The following is a 20,824-nucleotide window of genomic DNA, read 5'->3' on the forward strand; positions in this document are numbered from 1 at the left end:
GAACTCGGCCGGTCAGGGGCAGAGCATCGGGGGGGTGGGCCTCAGGCAATGTCCTGAAGCCTTCGATTCGCCGCTTTGGAGGGGGAGGAGCATTGCGAAAGCAGCACCTTCCCCGATTTGGTCAGAAACGTGTATTTTCCGGCCGATCGCTGAACACGATTTCAGCGTTGGTGACCAGAGAATCCCACCCTAAATGTACAAACTGACTGCTTTGTGGTTCCTGAACAGTCAGCAGGGTGTCGAAAGAAACTTGATATCTAATCAGTCTGAGTCAGATTTGAATGTGTCCCTAATGGTGAAAGGACAGTATTCTGGTCTATTTCTACCACCCAGTAATTTAAAGTAAATCACTTTAATTTACTTCCTCCTTAACTTATACTGCTGCCCTTTTCAATGACCCAGTTGACAAGAGTCACTGATTTATTAAAATAGTTGAGGAACATATTGAAGACAGTGTACTGATTTTTGCCCCTCAATATATTGTCTCCAAAATTGCGTTTGAAAATCTGGAGAAGTAATTAAATCTAATTTATCAACCCTCATGAAGCGCACAATTCCTAAATCATAGAACTCCAAAATAAATGGCTAACATTTTAAATTTTGAGACAAAAAATTAACTCAGTCTTATGAGCTTAATGCTCCAGACGTGATTATTTCTTTATTTTGTTTTAATTGAGTGAATAAAACATTTTGTTGTCTAATTTCATTGGAAATAACCTACACCCATATAGGGAATCAATTTTAAAAAATAGTAGTCCCAGTGAGTGAGGAAGCAAAAGTCCATAGCTCCTTTATCTAGTTGCCAGCACATCGTCCAACAAAGGCAGCAGCTGAACAAACCTCAACTGCAGCAATGCCAACAAGAAGTTGCCAATATTTTAATGGACACTGGGCCATCTGTGTAAAAGACGTTGCTCTTCAAAGTCACTAGGATACTGCAGAATGCTTTTCAAATGGGATTTTCTCTTAGATGTAGCTATATTAGTTGTTGGGGCTCAACGCCATAGTAACTTGGGAGCGTTCCCATGAGAATGCACATGTCCCAATACAGCTTGACCGCTTGCTTCCAACCGTGACCCTTCTTACTTCTTTGCCAGACCAGTTGACCAATTGGTGAAGAGTTTTGGAACATCAGAGACTTCAGTGTGTAGAAAGAAAAATCTTAAAAACAATAGGTGAGCCCACTATTTGGTGAATTGGACATCAGAGGCCATTGAATTGAATTAACTTTGTAGAGTTGAGGCATAAACATCACTGGATCAACTGCAAATACTGACACATTGCTGTAAATTAATATGGTTGATCTGAGGAGTTGGGTACATATCCTTAAACTGGAAAGAACATGGCAACCAAAATGCGGATGGGTGCACCCACTGGGTGCTTCTTTGCAGGTAACCGTAATCCCAAACATAAACAAAAGGATAACACAAGAGATAACTGGAAATAGGCTATTGGACATTGCTAGTGCTGCATATCAAGTTTTCAGAATAATTCTTTCCTACTTGCTCAAAAGAAAACTCCCCCAAACTCGGGTCGGAGGTGATGACTGAATTTCTGGTGAACCAGAATGAAATTGATCGTGTAAGTGCAACCCATTAATTCCCTGATACATCAGTTTATTTCAACCAAACATGTCATACTGGACAGCAGCTCAGCACCAAAGGATGACGTTCATTCCTTAGTGAGAAAACGAACATAGAATATAATACATACAGTGCAGAAGGAGGCCATTCGGCCCATCGAGTCTGCACCAACCCACTTAAGCCCTCTCTTCCACCCTATCCCCGTAACGCAATAACCCCTCCTAACCTTTTTGGTCACTAAGGGCAATTTATCATGGCCAATCTTCCTAACCTGCACGTCTTTGGATTTTGGGAGGAAACCGGAGCACCCGGAGAAAACCCACACAGACATGGGAGAACGTGCAGACTCCGCACAGACAGCGGGGAATCGAGCCTGGGACCCTGGCGCTGTGAACCCACAGTGCTTTCCACTTGTGGTACCGTGCTGCCCTTGTTGTTGAGATGTGTCCTTTCCAATGACAACCTTTCAATTGATTCCTTTCCTTAAAGAAATGAATATTTGAAATTTCCTTTCTGGTGTAGGTGTTGGTTCCATCTTATTTGCAACTGTTGGCCGGATTCTCCATTCCTGAGACTGTGTTGGTGCCGGGGCAGGATTCCAGGACTTCTACGACAGCAATCTGGTGCCCATGCCTGGGTAATTCCAATTCACTGACCGTTAAGGGGCTAGGACCGGCACCACGTGGAACACGATTGATTCCAATTGAAAACAGTGTCGGATTCAACGGGGTTGGGCATGGAGGGCACCCATAATAACCCGTGGCACTCATCTCACAGTGGTCAGTCAGCGGTATGCGCACCCGCATGGCTGCCTTGCAGGCTACGGCAATGGTGTTCCATGCCCGTCTACTCCAACCCTACAACCCATTTTCTGGCCACCCCCGGCTACTCTCCCCGGCCATGTCTGAAGCCCCTCACCAGCAGCAAAACTGTCATCACACTATGGCGGTGTTGGACACTTTCCGTACCCCTGTTCTCTCCCTCAGCAGCCATGATTCACGATTTTTGAAAACACAAGTAAACCTCGCCGTTGGGAAATCCCCCCCCGGTGGAGGCAGAGGAGAGGCCCTGGGAAATACCGGCTCAGGCCCGCTAATGATATGCCAACTGTGTTTACTGTATGTGTGGAGTGGAATGCATTAACAGCGCTCTTGAGGCGCCGGAGAATTGCGATTTGGCGTGAAACCAGTGGCGTCCATGATTTTACCGTCAAGACCGATTCTCTGCCCAATCACCTTTCGCGATTCCAATGTCGGCCGATGGAGAATTCCGCCCCCTGTTCGAAGGATAAAGGTTCAATGCAAAGATGTTCTGTATTGCACCAGATTTTGTTTGATTTGGTACGTGATGAGGAACGATGTACAGCTACTCTTATTCCAATTTAATCTTGATCCAAACCACACTAGAGTTCTATATCAATGTACCTTGGGGGCGATTCTCCGAGGCAGCGCTGGTTGGGAGAATCGCCGGCCGCGCCATTTTATCGCAGGATGCCGGTCCGCTGCCATCCTGCCATTCTCCCAACCGGCGAGAAGGGCCCCGTCGAGTTCTGCACCGCTCCAGCCGGAGAATCGCCCGAGACGGTCACAATGGCGATTCTCCGGTATCCCCGCCATTCTCTGGCCCCTCTGACCTGACAGGTTCCCGCCGGCGCCGTCCACACCTGGTCGCTGCCTGCGGGAACTGTGCAGGAACGCTGGGGGGGGGGGCGCCTGTGGGGGGGGTTACTTCACCGGGGGGGCCTCCGATGGGATCTGTCCCACGATCGTGGCCCACCAATCGACGGGCCAACCTTTCTAAAGGAGGACCTCCTTTCCTCCGCCACCCCGCAAGATCCATCTGCCATCTTCTTGCGGGACGGCCTCGGGGAGGACTGTAACCGCGCATGCGCGGGTTGGCGCCGGCCAACCCATGCATGCGCAGGTGACTTCATTTATACAACGCCGGCTGCATCATTTATGCGGCGCTGCTTTTTACGCGGCGCCAAGGCCCAGCGCGCGTAAAATACGCGACGCCGCTCCTAGCCCCCGGGGGCGGGAGAATAGGGGGCTGGGAGCGGGAGCGGTTTTCACTCCGGTGTCGGGACTTTGTCTCCATTTCGGAGAATCGCGCCCCCTGTTTCTGGAGAACCTGTGGGCCCTCAATCTCATTTTTCCCACATTTCTTTCTTCCCATACATGTCGATTTATATTCCTCTATTGACATTCTCCAAACTCGCCATCCCTCGATTCTAATGTCAGCCGATGGAGAATCCCGCCCCCTGTTTGAAGGATAATGGTTCATTGCAAAGATGTTCTGTATTGCACCAGATTTTGTTTGATTCGGTACGTGATGAGGAAAGATATACAGCTACTCTTATTCCAATTTAATCTTGATCCAAACCACACTAGAGTTCTATATCAATGTACCTTGTTTCTGGAGAACCTGTGGGCCCTTTATCTAATTTTTCCCACATTTCTTTCTTCCCATACATGTCGATTTATATTCCTCTATTTACATTCTCCAAACTCGCCATCCCTCCACGCGCAGTCTTTGGTAAAAAGAAAATCCCAGTAAATTTAGCTGGGTTGCTGCTTGCCAAATTCACACAGTGTGTTATGGATCTTCACAGCCAGCAGTTCTGATTTTGATTACAAATAAAAGAAAGACTTGCTTTAATATAGGCCCTTTCACCATCTCAGAATGTCCCAAAGCGATTTAGAACCAACTAGGTACTTTTCAAGTATTGCCATGGTAGGAAACATGGCAAGAATATGCACAGCAAGATTGCGCTAACAACGTGATAACAATCAGACCTATCATTCCATGTTTTGGAGTAGAGGTCAAACTTAGAAATGATTTGTAATTAGAGCTTGCCTAGAATTGGAGGGAAATTTCAATAATCATACTTGGAGCTGTGATGAAGAGGAATCTGCATGAATTCGGCCTGGGTGTGGGTTACTAACTTTACCTATTACTGCTCCTTGGTAAAACACTGCTCATGCAGGAAAGTTGTCCCGAACTGCTTTACTTTTTCAAGTGATGACAAAAGTGTTTTCTTCCACTGACATGTCTTATCCCTAGCTGAGTGGGATGCTTCTAGCAAAACTATTTGAAAACTGGTCACAAAGCAGAGCTTTTTGCTCCCGGTGGGGAACTTTTCATGGAATCATAGAATCCCTACAGTGCAGAAGAAGGCCACTCCGCCCATCAAGTCCGCACCGACCCTCCAAAAGTGCAAACCTCTCAGGCACACTCTCTGTCACCCCATTACCCTGCCTAACTAAGGGGAAATTCTGCATGGCCAATCCATCTAACCTGCATCTTAGGACTGTGGGAAGAAATGGAGCACCCGGAGGAAACCCACGCAGATACAGGGAGAACGTGTAAGCTCCACCCACAGAATCCCCAAGGCCAAATTTGAACCTGGATCACTGGTGCTGTGAAGCAGCAGAGATAACTACTGTCATAATGCTGCTTTACTGTGTAATGGCCAATTTTGGACATTCAGCATGTCTGATCCACAAGTGTAAACTCTCTGGCCTAGATTTTTGTTACGATGGGAGCATCCATTCTTTTTGAGCTCTCTAGTGTAAACGCATGCACTGAGTCATGTAAAATGTAAGTAAATATATTCAAAAAAGCTCAAATGTACTATGTAAAATGTGAAACGTGTAACCACAGTGATACCACTAGTGCTCTCGGTGAGGAGATGCCCTTTGCATACACATAGCTATGAAGTCCCCTCCCACCCCGTCCCCCCCGGACCCACCAGTGTTGTCTCAGAGGTCACTTCTTTGTCTAAATGTCAATGAGGAGTTGTGGGCTAGCCTCATTGTGCAGGCATCCATTTGGGAGCTCCTTTCAGACTGCAACTTCTGCATCTCTCTATGGGCGGCCGGCAGCATGGCACATGTGCAGCATACGAGGGCTGGGGAGGAGGGAGTGGGGTGAATTAAGATGAGGGTGCTGAGGATCTCTCAGTACCTTCACCCTCTTCAGTCACCTGCATAAACCTGGGTTGGCTTTCAGGTGGAACGATGGGGCTGACTGCTGGTGTACAGTAGCTGACCTTTCCAGCAGCCACTGTGCCAACAGTGTGGCCACCTTATTAATGGTAGGCAGCTGCTCATGTATTCTGTGGATGTCAGAGCTCATACTCGGAGCAGATAAATCCAGGCTATTGAGGGAGGTCTGCACCCTTTCCTGCCCGAGATGCTGCTCTGCATCTACTCTGAGTGCTACTGCATGCGTCTCTCGATTGGCCAATCTTCTCATAGTCGGAGCTCATGTGGTTGTGCCCCTCAGGACGACGTGGAGCTCATGATAGTCATGAACTCCCCCTTTCGCATTTCTAGAGCTCCCACTGTTTCAGGGAATTCTGTCAGATGTCCACACATTTGCTGATTATTTAAATATTGTGCCCCATGAGGTGACTCCCAAGGCACCACATTCCTGCCAATTGGAGCATTGCCGTGACTCTGAGGGGAACTGTGCACAAATGTCTCGTCTCCGACACCTCCTGATTTTGGTGTGGTGACTTTCACCCTGTGCCACCTCCTCTATATGTGAGCTGCATCCTTCAAAATGCTGCTTTCTCTGTTGGTGGAGTGTGATGCTTCCCCCTCGGATATCTCTTCCTTCATGTCCCAGGGTTAGGGAGCAGAGCTGAGATGTGTGAGATACTAAAGGAATTATTTAGGTACAGGCCTTCTCATTATGAATGCAGTCTCTGATGCACACCCTTGTCTTAACTACGTGCTGTGTAAATGCTTGTTGCCATGCATGTTGTGGCTGTGACTCCAAAGTAGCGCACTGTGCTCCATAACCACTGACAGCCCTATTGGTTTTCCCCCCTCTTTGTCACATTATTATGCCATGACAATGTGATACTGGGAGGGACCTGGCCAAGGGTCAGCAGCGTGGACACATCCTGATAGGTGGGTAGGATAATGAGCAAGGCACTGTTCACCTTTCACCCATCCACTGAGACTTGGCGGCGAACTACATGACTGGATAATATCTGTACCAGATAGATAGAAACACAGTGCCACCTCCATGGCTTGTGAATCCACTTAATGCTTTCAGTGGTTCAGTAGAGCACACTTAGGCAGCAACAATGAAATTCTCTCACGGGCAAAGTCCATGATGGGCCATTAGCTCCAGGGTCAGCTGATAGTTGGAGAACACTTATAGCTTGGACATTCAGTGATGTCTCATTCAAGACACTTTGAAGACCTGCTTTTTACACCTGAGCCATTTAACCCGCCCTGGACATGCCCCTAACTCCTTCAGGGGTCACTCGCCCAGAGTCCTATTCCAGTCTGCACCCTTCTCCCACCTCTGGACTGGAAATCCGATGTTGGGGCAGCCATTTTTAAAGGTTTGGTTCACAGAGCTGTGCATTCTCATCTCTATGCTCTCAACTTGGGAGTGAAACTCCATCCCTCTGTTGGCATTCCCCTGTTAGGGGCTGTTTAGCACAGGGCTAAATCGCTGGCTTTGAAAGCAGACCAAGCAGGCCAGCAGCACGGTTCGATTCCCGTAACAGCCTCCCCGAACAGGCGCCGGAATGTGGCGACTAGGGGCTTTTCACAGTAACTTCATTTGAAGCCTACTCGTGACAATAAGCGATTTTCATTTTCACTTCATTCATTTGTCAGCCATTCTCTGCCTTATAATGTTCAATAATTGAACATAATCGGGAAATGTGTATGAACTCCTCAGTCAGGATTTAGTGTTTTCAATAGATTGTTTCAGAATGTCTATCAGGATACAAGATTCATCTGAACTGCCAAATGCTTCAAAGTGTTTACTTTGTGTTAACTAAATGGGTCTGACTCCCAGGTCCTTGCAGTTTACATTCACCCAAGGGTGAATTCAGCAAGGGTGGGGAGTTCAACAAGTGTCCCAGCTCTTGACGGATATTCTGTGGACGTGTTAAGAAGTGTAAATGTCAAGTAAGGCCCGGGCCAAGCTTAAATGCTTCAATCAAAGAAGGTGGAAAGAGGGATTGTGCAGGAAGTGTTATAGAAAGAGCGCCCTGTTGATTTAGCATCTCCCCCCCTCCCACTTCATGTTCATGGGATTTGTCCTTTGGGGCTGCTCATTAGATAAATACACGTTGGCCAAAAGCCTGGTTCACTGATCTAGAGTTAAGATCACTTGTTCATATTATATCAGTATTTATGGTGCCATTGCAATAGAAATGTCTGCTCATAAGCTGTCAATCCACATCCATACAAAGCAGGAAAGACAGATCTCACTAAGCATACACGTTCCTCCCTTTGTAACATTTATGATCATGAAGCAATTCAGTGAAATACACTTGACCATTATTGAACTATTGCACCGAAAAGTTTGACCTATTAAGTCTCTTTTATTTGTATCTAAACATCTAACTTGGTATCTGACATCTAAAACTATGAGTGTTTAACTGGATTTGTGATCTCTCTACTTTACATTAAAATTCGGACATTCTGTATAAATCCTAAAGACAAGACATATCCCTATCTTTAATCTGTGTGTGTTTTAGGTAGCTGCGATTTATCGAGATCCAAGTGTTGGGAACCTCATCAACATCGTTATAGTGAAGTTAATTGTGATCTATAATGAACAGGTAAGTCCAAATCTTTGCTAACAATAGCGATCCATTACCAAACACTTTGCAGTATTCTAGATCAAATACAGATGACTATAAGAAGATACCCGATCTTAATTGAGCACTTTTCTCTTCGATTTGTATTAAGTCCACTTTCAATGTTTTAAAATTGTAGTAATCCACGGGAGGCAAGAGTTCTGTCACCACACCAATATTTATTTACAATAACGATATCACAGGAGCAGCTACAAACAGTGCTGCTAGCAGTCCAGTCAACTTAAGACTGCTCACAAAGCCTACACAGGTGATTATATGGGCCCCCTCAATGAGCTATCATTGAGGGAGCTCATACTCCAATTGGCCAACCAATAAAGCCAATTGGAGTTCATTACAAAAATCTTTATATGTTGGAACGTGGCTGATGCTGAGGATGGGAACTTGTTGATGCGCCTTCTCCCTGTACGTCTGCACAATTTACGATGATACAGCCACAATTCAGCGTTGGGTTCCCAGCTTTTCAGACATCATACTCATCACCCCTATTCTGTACAAACAGAATGATAAAGCCCATAGAATCCCGACAGTGCAGAAGGAGGCCATTCAGCCCATCAAGTCTTCAACAGCTCTCGGAAAGACCCTACCTAGGCCCACGCCTCTGTCTTCTCCCTGTCAACCTACCTAACTTGCAAATCTTTGGACACTTAAGCGAAAATTTAGTATTGGATTGGATTGGATTGGTTTATTGTCACGTGTACCGAGGTACCGTGAAAAGTATTGTTCTGCGTGCAGCTCCAACATTCCGTACATGAAAAGAAAATACAAAATAGGACAAACATAAAATACACACCTTAACCTGCATATCTTTGTACTGTGGTAGAAAACCAGAGCACTCGGAGGAAATTCATGAAGACACGGGGAGAAAGTGCAAACTCTGCACAATGACCCAGGTCCAAAATTCAACCCAGATCATAGAATCATAGAATCATGGAATTTACTGTGCAGAAGGAGTCCCTTTGGCCCATCGAGTCTGCACCGGCCCTTGGAAAGAGCATCCTACTTAAATCCACACCTCCACCCTATCCCCGTACCCCAGTAAACCCAGCTAACCTTTGGACATGAGCAATTTTGCATGACCAATCCACCTAACGTGCATATCTTTGGACTGTGGGAGGAAACCGGAGCACTCGGAGGAAACCCACGCAGACACTGGGAGAATGTGCAGACTCCGCACAGACAGTGACCCAAGCCGGGAATCGATCCTGAGACCGTGAAGCTGTGAAGCAGCAGTGCTAACCTCTGTGCCACCCATACACTTCCACATCCCACTTCATGCACCAGGCTTCAGTGCCACATGTGATTCATTCACTTTGATTGTCCAAGTTATGGAATTATTTGCACAATCCGTCACACTCGTATGTCATGTTCAGCGAATGGTTTTTTGGCGTAGCAACAAACTGGAACCAAAATGTACCAGTAAAACAATCTGGAATCCAAGGCAGTAAAAATCGATCAAAGGAAATCGGTTGTGACTGAACTTAACCATCAGAACTCAACAACTCCAAGCTGAACAAAATCTACCAATAAGAAGGTCAAAAACTGACTCAAACCAATCAAATCACAAGAATACTTTTCTTTGTGACATTTTTTCTTTAATCTGCCAAAAGTGCAGATATTTTTTTTAAAAATGCTTTGCAGCAGCTTAACTAATACCAGAACGTGCAAAAAAACTTTAAATTTGTCTAAAATAGCCCGATTGTTGGCAGAAATGTAGTTATTAAGATTTGACCCCTGAATCCTAACCTCTGCCAAGTCTGTCCTGTTACTGAATTAGGCAGCAGAAGGCATTCTGATCAGGGCCAGTTTAGCTCAGTTGGCTGGACAGCTAATTCGTGATGCATAGCAAGCCCATACCGGCTGATGTTATTCGCAAAGACCCCACCTTTTCCACCTTGCCCCTCATCTGTGGTGCGGCGATCCTCAGGTTAAATCACCATCAGTCAGCTCTCCCCCTCAAAGGGGAAAGCAGCTGGGACCATGGCGACTTTACTGCTTCCCATTCACCTCTTCTGGATCCTCTTCCTGCGCAGAAGGGGGAGAACCAAGCTCTTGAGTACAAGCTTCAATGAGAATCGCCTGCTCTCAGTTCACTCTGAAGCTTGTCCTGACTTACTGGCTTAATGGCCCACTGAAAACTGGCAAGCAATGTTCTGGCGCTTCATCAGACTGCCTTGAGCTTAACCTGTTACTTTCTGTCAGGTTCTGTGCTGTACAAAAAAGCATGTTTTGCCAAGTCTCTATTAGGCCTCAGCTGTACTATTGTCTGATTTTGGAAACCGCACCTCAGGAAAGATTTCAAGGCTTTGGAAAAGGTGCAGAAGTGATTTACCAGACTGATGGCAGGGATGAGGGACCAGAGAATCAGGCATTGTTTTCCTTCGAGCAAAGAAAGTTAATGGGAGATTTAATAGAGGTACTAAAATTGTGAGGGATTTTCTTCATAGCTCACAATAATACAACAACTCATTGGTCGTCTTTATGTTACTCATAGAGATATGCTATCTACAACTAGTTGTAATCTTATAACCCACCAACATTCACCCAGTAGTTATAAACAGAATTCCCCTGCACTGCTCCAGGTGTGCCCCAGTGAATCCTGTCAACTCTACCTTTAAAAGGTTGTTTCTGTCCCTCTAGCTCATTAACCTGTGGTTTTAGGTGTCTGAAGTTGACAACTCTGAACTGAGAGCCTCATACCACTGTCACATTAACCTGTAGTTTTAGGTGTCTGAAGTTGACAACTCTGAACTGAGAGCCTCATACCACTGTCATTCTTTTTTTTCCTGTCCTGAGATCCATCTGAAAACTTCTTTCCCACCACCTCTGATTCCCAATTATTCCTCCCCTCAAATCAGGCATCCAAGTCACTTGCATTGTTCCTGTCCCCTCCCATCCAATCCAGTCAGGAACCTCTCTCTGCTCCCTCTCCCTTCTCTTTCCTTCCTTATCCTCGGATACCTGGATGTTTCTCCACTATCCAGTCTTCCTTCTGGTCACTCCAAGCTAACACCAGTGGTGTCACTGAGCTGCACGTATCTCTGTACTGTGGAATTTAAAAAGACAATGGGTGGGATTCTCCATCCATTCATGGAGCGGGATTCTCCGGTCCCGCTGCAGAGAATGGGGAATTTGGCTGGGCGCCAAACTCTCCGTCCTCGCCAGCAACGGTAGCAGGGCGGACTCGCGATAGAGAACATTGGCCCTTTCCCGGATCACTAGCATTGCCACAGGAAGGGATTCATTCCAGACAATTTGGGAGGGTCGATAACCCGAATAACATTGCAAATGTTCTGAGTTTAAGTTCAGCGATATGCTTTGCCATGTTTGGTATAATGTGAGTGAGATATAGTAAAATGTGAGGTAGGCCTCTCTGCCTGACAATACTTGTCTCCTGCGGCCCAATTGTGAAGTGTTGTCGGTGGTTTTCATTTTGCTCTGGACCCATCCTCACTGGGAACTGAGTGGAGACCATCCAAACTCATTCTCTTCTAAGAAAGAAGACTGAAGCTGAGATGCACTTAGGCTAAGTGTGCCAACTCTGGGTGTATTCCTGGAAGCTTCGTTGCATGTCACTACCTCTGATCACTCTGTCCTGCTTAACAGCCTTTTTTTCTCCCCAGCCCCAAAGTTTTGTACAACGAAGGAATGCAATTGTTCAGGTCAAATGAAAATGCGATTTATTTTAATGCCCATATGATTTTTGTCTTGGGCTGCTTTCAGCAGAGTACTAGTGATTAGTCTGGGCTGGATTCAGGCCTCAGTCCTGGAGATGAAAGGACAAAGTGAAAGGCATGATCAAGTAATGCACATCAAGTATGAAAGCAAATTTGTGTAGTTATTAAAGCAGATTCTTTTTAAACTAAATACATTAACATTCATTTTGAGTTGAAATTTGTTTGGAATTGTGGGTGCTTTCTTAAATACTTGAAATATCGCTTACCTGGCTTGAATTAAAATGGAATAGATCTGGTATAAACAGCAGTGTTGACTTCAGAAGCATTATGAATGGCGTATCCATTACAGAGGTCACCATGAACATTGCATTAACGCCAGTGATTAATCCCACTGTATGTGCTCCAGCACTTGTCTTTATTCTGGTGTACAAGAGAATGCAGTGAATTGAAGTACAACTGTGCCTGATTGTCTATGGAAAAGCAACTAGCCTATACCCACCAGCAATATAACTAAAACAATATAGAATAAATCATTTAAAAAAAATACTCTGACTGTGAAGTTTTAGTTTCACTGGCCTGATCCTGATTGGTTACGCTCCCCTGATTTTGGAGAAAGCTCCCTTTGTAGGGAGCTGACCTTTGGAGTCTATTTTGGGGCAAGGAAGACGTGCAAAGTACAGAGAGAAGTTTCACCTAATAGGCAAATTAATACTTTGAAAACTAAGGGCAGTTTGAATATCAGCGCTGGTTGGACTCACAAATGCCTTCACACAAGAAAAATATGTAACCAAGGTAACAGAACAAAAAACAAACTTGTCCAGTGCTGGGTGAGCCCATATGGGGGAATTAGGATCACAGTTACATTAGATCCTTTTCCCAAGAAGGTTTAATTCATAGAATTTACAGTGCCAAAGGAGGCCATTCGGCCCATCGCCTCTTGGAAAGAGCACCCTACCCAAGGTCAACACCTCCACCCTATCCCCATAACCCAGTAACCCCACCCAACATTAAGGGCAATTTTGGACACTAAGGGCAATTTATCATGGCCAATCCACCTAACCTGCACATCTTTGGACTGTGGGAGGAAACCGGAGCACCCGGAGGAAACCCACGCACACACGGGGAGGATGTGCAGACTCCGCACAGACAGTGACCCAAGCCGGAATCGAACCTGGGACCCTGGAGCTGTGAAGCAATTGTGCTATCCACAATGCTGCCCACCGTACTGTTTATTGACAGTACATGCAACTAAAATATTCTTGGGAGGAAGGTTATTACTGCTATATAATTTTTAATATGCCACCATGGAGGTTTCCCCTGTCTTGCAAGTTTATTTCCATCTGCTCGTCCACTGAAAGAATTGAGTTCCTTGCTCAATTGAAAATTGAAATGCAGATGAAGGATCAAAGCCTCAAAATGCAGGACACGACCCAAGTTAAACAAAATGAAGAGAAGTGACTTGGCAAAGCCAGAAAACGTGGTTAGATCAAAAGCAGAATGTTGGCGGATGTTGGCAACCTGAAATAGCAACAGAAATACTCAGTAGGTCTGCCATTGACATTTCAGGTGATGACCTTTCATTACAACTGGTTAGACAATGCCCGTGTCTGTGGTTTAAAAGACTGAAGGTTGTAGGACAGAAGAACTGTTGAAATTAAGGATTCCTTAGTGTTGAGGTTGCTGGAAAGGATGAACGGGTGCAGGAGAATATGTGGTAACTCTCAGTTCCAACACAGGGGTATGAAGAGCAGGGGTAGATGGGTGGATATAGAATATATTTATTAAATAAATTTAGAGTTCCCAATTCTTTTCCAATTAAGGGGCAATTTTAGGACATCTTTTTTGGGTTGTGGGGTTGAGACCCACGCAGACACAGGGAGAATGTGCAAACTCCACACGGACAGTGACCCAGAGCCGGGATCGAACCTGAGTCCTCGGCGCCATGAGGCAGGGGTGGATATAAAATATATAAACATAAAATGCTGCGTAAACTCAGCACGCCTGGCAGCATCTGTGGAGAGAGAAAGAGTTAACGCTTCGTTGATTTGAGGGTGTAAATAGTGTTTTGAAGGGACAAAATTTAGAGCAACATTAACCTAAGCAGGATATTGAGTAACAAACAATAACAAAGGTTGACAATGGAGATTAAACTTACTGGAGTGTGGATTTCACAGGCATGAGTGAACTGCAGCCTGCAGATAATGTTCTCAAGTGCCCATTTTTCTTATGTGAGCCTTGGTATTGAGTATTGGCAGGCCATTTGACCACAAGGGGGCATCATAGCCAAGCCCAATCCTATCCTCATGATAGATAGAAGTCTGACAGCACGCATGTACAGCAATCCGCATTGGAAGTTCAGGCCAAATTCCCTCACCTGCAGTCCAGTGACACTGAAACCAATTGCAACCCCTACATTCACAAACTGTCACCTGTAGGATTGCCTCACAGCGCCAGGGACCCGGGTTCAATTCTAACCTTGGGTGACTGACTGTGCAGAGTTTGCATGTTCTCCCCATGTCTGTGTGGGTTTCCTCCCGATACTCTGGCTTCCTCCCACAGTCGAAAGATGTGCAGGTTACGTTGACTGGCCATGCTAAATTTCCCCTTAGTGTCCAAAGGTATGCAGGTTAGGTCAGGTTGCGGGGATGAGATGGGGGTGGGCCTAGGTAAGGTGCTCTTTCAGAGGGCTGGTGAAGACGTGATTCCTTCTGCACTGTAGGGATTTTATGAGCGTATTCCAGTTCCCTCATTCATTCATCCATGGTTTAGGTTTTACGATTTTAGAAGTGGAGTGTTTTTATCCAATTAATTGAGGCAAGTAACAGTTTAAACTCTGGTCTTCAGGTACACTGCAGTGTACACGCTCTGATTATTTCTGCTGGAAGCAATAACGTAGGATGGATGATGGGCCTCGGGAAACTGGATGGGAAAACTGGGTCTCTGGTCTAGAATGTGCCCAGAGAGAGTAATGAAGGTAGACAGAGCTCATGGCAAAATAGAAAAGAGTTCTGTTACAACATCAAGCCCTTCCCTGGAATTTCCCATAATCTTAGCTGGTAATGTATTGCACATTGGCCTCGCTTGTATCAAGTGACCATTGCAGCTAAGGCCATTCTGAATTGATGCAAGGTCAGGATTTAAAAGGAAGTTGTTAGTTTTAATTGACGCATTTTCCAAACTGCTATTTAAGAGTAATTTTATAATGCCGGTTGTTTTGACAGCTTTTTGAAGGTTTCTCAGCCAAGCTTCCAGTTGGTAAATTTTCAATTGTTCCAATTGTGACTTGGAACATGGGCATTTCAGTAGAAATCCTGTTTCTTGAAGGAGGAAGAGGAGAAAAGAGAGAGGAATGGCAGGCAAATGAGACTGCATCTTCTGTGGATTGTTTGCACCAACTTGTACCCATGCATCACTCCAGTCATAATACTGGTCATCATATCCGCATAATTCATTGATCTGTTTGGAATCCAAGTACTCCAAAGCAGCAATATGAGCATTTATTAGGCTTAACAACTTTGTGCTTGGAGGCTCTGCTGTAAATCTCTTGCTGGTTACCACGTGCTCCATGGTTTACTTTAGTTACCATAGGCAATTGTGCACGAGTGTACAAACGAGGGCAATAAATTCTCATAGGATTGCTGCGAATGCTTCAGCCTTGTCTTTTGCACTGATGTGCTGGACTCCTCTATCATTGAGGATGGGGATATTTGTGGAGCCTACTCCTCCAGTGAGCTATTTAATTGTCCACCACCAGTCCTGCGATTTCCAGGGCCCATTCCTCATTGGGGGTGCGGACTCAGAGCTCTGACATCCCAACCCCAGTCTTGGCCCTTTTCCGCTCATTATGGGCTATATTCTCCTGCGGAGACAAAGCGAGAGCATTGTGCGCCGCATGCTTGATTCTATATTTTGCTTCTTTGATAAAGCCCCTGCCTTAGAGTAACCCTATCCTGTGGGTAGTTACATACCAATAATGCGCCACTCCACCTGCTCTTGTGCACTCTACAGCTCGCTCATGTGGAATTTGCTTTGGATGTTCTAGAGGGTGACACTACCCCCCCCCCCCCCCCCCCCCCCCCCCATGCACTCCCCCAACAGCGTTCTGGCAATTGCAGCATTTAGCATTGTTGCTTCACAGCGCCAGGCTCCCAGGTATAATTCCCGGCTTGGGTCGCTATCTGTGAGGAATCTGCACCTTCTCCTCGTGTCTGCGTGAGTTTCCTCCGGGTGCTCCGGTTTACTCCCACAAGACCCGAAAGACGTGCTGTTTAGGTGAATTGGACATTCTGAATTCTCCCTCAGTGTACCCGAATAGGCACCAGAGTGTGGTGTCTGGGGGATTTTCACAGTAACTTCATTGTAATGTTAATGTAAGCCTACTTGTGACAGTAAAGATTATTATTATTATTAAAGGCCATGCTAGACCTCGTCTTCACCTTCCTGATTTATTTATTACAGTCTAGAAAACTAATAACAGCTTCAGAAAAGCTGGCACAGTCTCCTGGAAGCTGACAATCCAACAATGACCCTGATTATAAACCTGCAACATGAGTAAACAAGCAATTTACATGGGTTTTGTAAAACAAGCCGTCGATATATCCCAACATTTTTGCATTTGGAGCAGGAAAAAAGCAAGATTATTCATTGATTAACCTAACAGTTATCACCCCATTTCCAAACCTCGATCACCTCAGTTCGTCCATTAATGCCTTCATTTTCTTATTTCCTGCTTCCAACTTTTCCCTACTCCGTATTCTTTGTTTTCATCCATTTGTCTCCTTCACTCTCCTCGGTCCTGTACCTGCCTGACCGCTGCCACTAAATTGACTTGTGTATTTGGCTCCAGCTCCGAATGGGTCTGATTGGACCAACCCTGAAAGAAATCCGGCTATTGCAGTGCTCCGAGCGGAAACTGTTGCACCCACAGGAATTCCCACCTGTCAGATGCCGTGGCTGGAGTTCCTTCCTTTAGTGGTGTGAGTGGCACTGAGGACCAAGGGATTCAGCCCAGTCCAAACCATTAGCAGCCAGTCCTGAGTAATTGTGAGACCGAGGAGAGAGGGGCCTGACGCGGTTCAACCTATTGTCCCTCAAATTAAAGGGAAATACCGTGGATGCTCGGAATCTGAAATAAAAGCAGAAAGTGCTGGAAATATTCAACAGGTCTGGCAGTGTCTGTGGAGAGAGAAAAACATAGGGCAGGATTTTCCAGTAGCGCTTGCCACCCCTTAAGACCGGAAATTTCCGCCTGAACGGTACGTCAGGTTTTCCGTCTCTTCCGCAACAATTCCTGCAGTGGACGGGGCAGTGAAATCTACCACAGAGTTTACATTTTCAAATCGAATATGTTGGAATGATATTCGGCTCAAAATGCTAACTCTGTTTCTCTCTCCACAGATGCTACCAGACCTGCTGAGTATTTCCGGCACTTTCTGTTTTTATTTCAGCTTATTATCAGCCTGACCTGAGTCGGAGTGGAGGTGAGGACAGAGGGGCCTGAATTGAGTAGCTATGCGAGTAAGGAGTTAAGAGCCCAATTTCCACTGATATTCCCTCAGCAATCTCTGAATGTGCCAATGTGTGATGCCAGTGTGGAAAGCTGGCGGTGGGTACGAATGCTGGTTGCGCTGATTTTTTTGTTTTGTTGTTGACAAAACGGACCTTCATTTTAAATTGCTGTGGCTGGGAGGTGAAAAATCTGCTGGGGGTGAAAACCAATAAATCCCATTTCACGTTATTTATTTATTTTTATAAATTTACAGTACCCAATTCATTTTTTCCAATTAAGGGGCAATTTTAGCGTGGCCAATCTACCTGGACTGCACACCTTTTGGGTTGTGGGGACGAAACCCACGCAAACAGGGGGAGAATGTACAAACTCCACACGGACAGTGACCCAGAGCCGGGGGCGAACCTGGGACCTCGGTGCCATGAGGCAGCAGAGCTAACCCACTGCGCCACCGTGCTGCCCTCCCATTCCACATTATTAATGCTTTTCCTTCTTCACCTATTCAGGAAGGACCATCCATCAGTTTTAATGCAGCTACAACTCTTCATAACTTCTGTGTGTGGCAGCAGACACAGAACATTCTGGATGATGCCCACCCATCTCATCATGACACCGCAGTCCTCATCACTAGGTAACTGTTGCTCGTGAACCTGTGCTTCCAAATGACCAATTTCCACACCTATTGCTTGATCCTGGATTGTTACCTTGAATTCTTTATTTAATGGTTTCCGAAATAAATATTCTGCAATCTGTTAACTGCGAATAAAATGTGAATTGCTACCAAAATTGTTGAAAAGCAAAGCAGGAAGAATTGCTCAACTGGCCTGATCAGGGGTCGGGATTTTGTTTGGAATCGGTCAATGCTGTTCAGCTCACCAACTGGATTCTGGCACAAAACTAAGGTGCAATACATTGTTTGCAACCATCAGTTCAGGGCAGATGATCAGAATCTGCAACTTGCAATGAGGAAAGTTGTAAGTGGCTATTAATTTGACTGAAGGCAAACAAAACTGTGCTTCCTCATTAGCTATCTTTGCCACTTCCAAATAGTAACAAGAGGCCAGATTAAGCTTGACGTCATACTGACATATTCAGTTAAATCTTTGGGTGTGCCGAATTCCAAATTTGAGCAACACGGACAAAAGGAGGAAGAGGTCATTCTTCACCTGTCCAAGACATCGATTTGTACTCATTGACCCTCCGGGTCCAGGATCTGCCCAGTCCCCAATACTTCAAATTCCCTAATAATAATCATCGAGCGACTTTTTTTACCCGCTTACCTTTCCCTACCCCCAAGGCTGTACTTTAATTTCCTTTGTCAGTGCTGATCAGAATTTCATTCTTTATTAAAAATTCTTATCTAGTTTAATTTGTTTGATTTTAGGGAAGACATTTGTAGAGCTAGAAACAAGTGTGATACTTTGGGTAAGTGAAACAGAACAACTTTCACAGCTAACCATGCAGAGTGGCCTTAATGTACAAGATTCATGCTAAGAAAACTGGATTGATGAGATTCGAACTGTCTTTCATTGTCTTAGCGTAAGAAATAATGAATAAATCTTGCTTGTTCAGTCCTGTTACACATGAAAATGCAGTTCTGATGAAAGGTGTGGATGTTTCACAGCATTGTTTCTCTAAACTTTAGCTGTTGTTTTATTCGAATACAATGTCTGCAGTCTGTTTTGCATGGAAATTTCATCATTGCAATGTGTAGCTTCGCTAAAGATGTTGCTGCCACTATTTTCAAATACATTACGCTTTCGTTCAGCCATTCTCCACCCCTTCCCCCCCTCCAACCAATCTCGTTCGCTGTCTCAAATTTTTTCTCTGTCACCGTTTAACTTGTACTGTTCCTCTCTTTCTCTCTCTGCCTCTTTTTCACTGTCTTTTTTTTTATTGTTTCTCTTTCCAGTCTTTTCTACCTCAATCTCATTCCTCCCTTTATTACTCTGTCTTTGATGTGGAGATGCCGGCTTTGGACTGGGGTGAGCACAGTAAGAAGTCTTACAAACCAGGTTAAAGTCCAACAGGTTTGTTTCAAATCACTAGCTTTCAGAGCACTGCTCCTTCCTCAGGTGAATGAAGAGGTAGGTTCCAGAAACATTTGTATAGACAAAGTCAAAGGTGCAAGACGATACTTTGAATGCGAGCATTAGCAGGTAATTAAGCATTACAGAGCCAGAGAGAGCGGTAACCCCAGGTTAAAGAGGTGTGAATTTTCTCAAGCCAGGACAGTTGGTAGGATTTTGCAAGCCCAGGCCAGATGGTGGGGGATGAATTTAATGCGATATGAATCCAAGGTCCTGGTTGAGGCCATACACATGTGTACGGAACTTGGCTATAAGTTTCTGCTCGGCGATTCTGCGTTGTCACGAGTCCTGAAGACCGCTTTGAAGAACGCTTACCCGGAGATCAGAGGCTGAATGCCCTCGACTGCTGAAGTGTTCCCCGACTGAAAGGGAACATTCCTGCTTGGCGATTGTCGCGCGATGTCCATTCATCCATTGTCGCAGTGTCTGCATTGTCTCGCCGATGTACCACGCTTCGGGTGTACCACAGGGTCCCATTGCCTGATACGATAGAACAGCCTGGTGTGTTGGCCTTGAGTATTTTCGGGAGGCAGTAGAGATCTCCAACGCGGGGAGTATGTGGGATGAGAGCACGTAGGGTGCTCTGAAGATCTGGATCCAAGGTCTTGATCAGTCTGTTGAGTTGGCGAGTGTGTTCCTTGGTCGGATCTGCGGGTAACTGTCTGTGGTGATCCTGGTTGTTGAGTTTTCGGTACACTTCTTTGCAGTAGTCCGTTCTGTTCAGTATGACGGTGGCCCCTCGTTTGTTGGTTTGATGACGATTTTGCGTTTGGTTTTGAGAGCCCGGATGGCATTGCGTTGTGTTTGGGCGACATTCGGGGCTGTCCTGTGAATGCGACTGACGAATCTGGCATTGACGTGACTCCTGATGGCTTCAGCATACATGTCGAATCTAGGGCAGCGGCCTTCCGGAGGGGTCCAATTTGACTCTTTCCTCTTCGGTTGCCACACCGCAGATCTCTCGGTCTGCTGTTCCGGTTCATTGGTTGTATCCCATCAGGCAATGGGACCCTGTGTGAGAACCTCTCTGGCTATATCGAGGGCATCTTGAAACCCATTGTAAAAGGAATGCCCTCTGTCTTCTGTCGTGATACGACGGACTTCTTACAGAAACTCAGCACACATTGACCAGTTGAACCAGGATCATTCCTCGTCACAATGGACGTCTCGGCACTCTACACCAGCATCCCCCATGACGACGGCATTGCTGCAACAGCCTCAGTATTCAACACCGGCAACTGCCAATCTCCAGACGCAATGCTGCAACTCATCCGCTTCATTCTGGATCACAACATCTTCACCTTTGACAACAAGTTCTTCATCAAGACACA

At 45.6% G+C, this 20,824-nt stretch overlaps 1 protein-coding gene across 1 annotated transcript in view; it reads left to right on the top strand.

Moving 5' to 3' along the window:
• LOC119954733 (A disintegrin and metalloproteinase with thrombospondin motifs 20-like) overlaps positions 1 to 20,824 on the top strand; it is a 469,933-nt gene that overhangs the window by 147,806 nt on the left and 301,303 nt on the right. The window contains exons 5-7 of the mRNA XM_038780255.1: positions 8,098 to 8,181; positions 17,910 to 18,034; positions 18,788 to 18,828. Of these exons, the coding sequence (XP_038636183.1) occupies positions 8,098 to 8,181; positions 17,910 to 18,034; positions 18,788 to 18,828 (250 nt within the window). The remainder of the gene's footprint in view (positions 1 to 8,097; positions 8,182 to 17,909; positions 18,035 to 18,787; positions 18,829 to 20,824) is intronic.

This window comes from Scyliorhinus canicula, chromosome 20, assembly GCF_902713615.1.
Source record: "Scyliorhinus canicula chromosome 20, sScyCan1.1, whole genome shotgun sequence".
Lineage (NCBI taxonomy): Eukaryota > Metazoa > Chordata > Chondrichthyes > Carcharhiniformes > Scyliorhinidae > Scyliorhinus > Scyliorhinus canicula.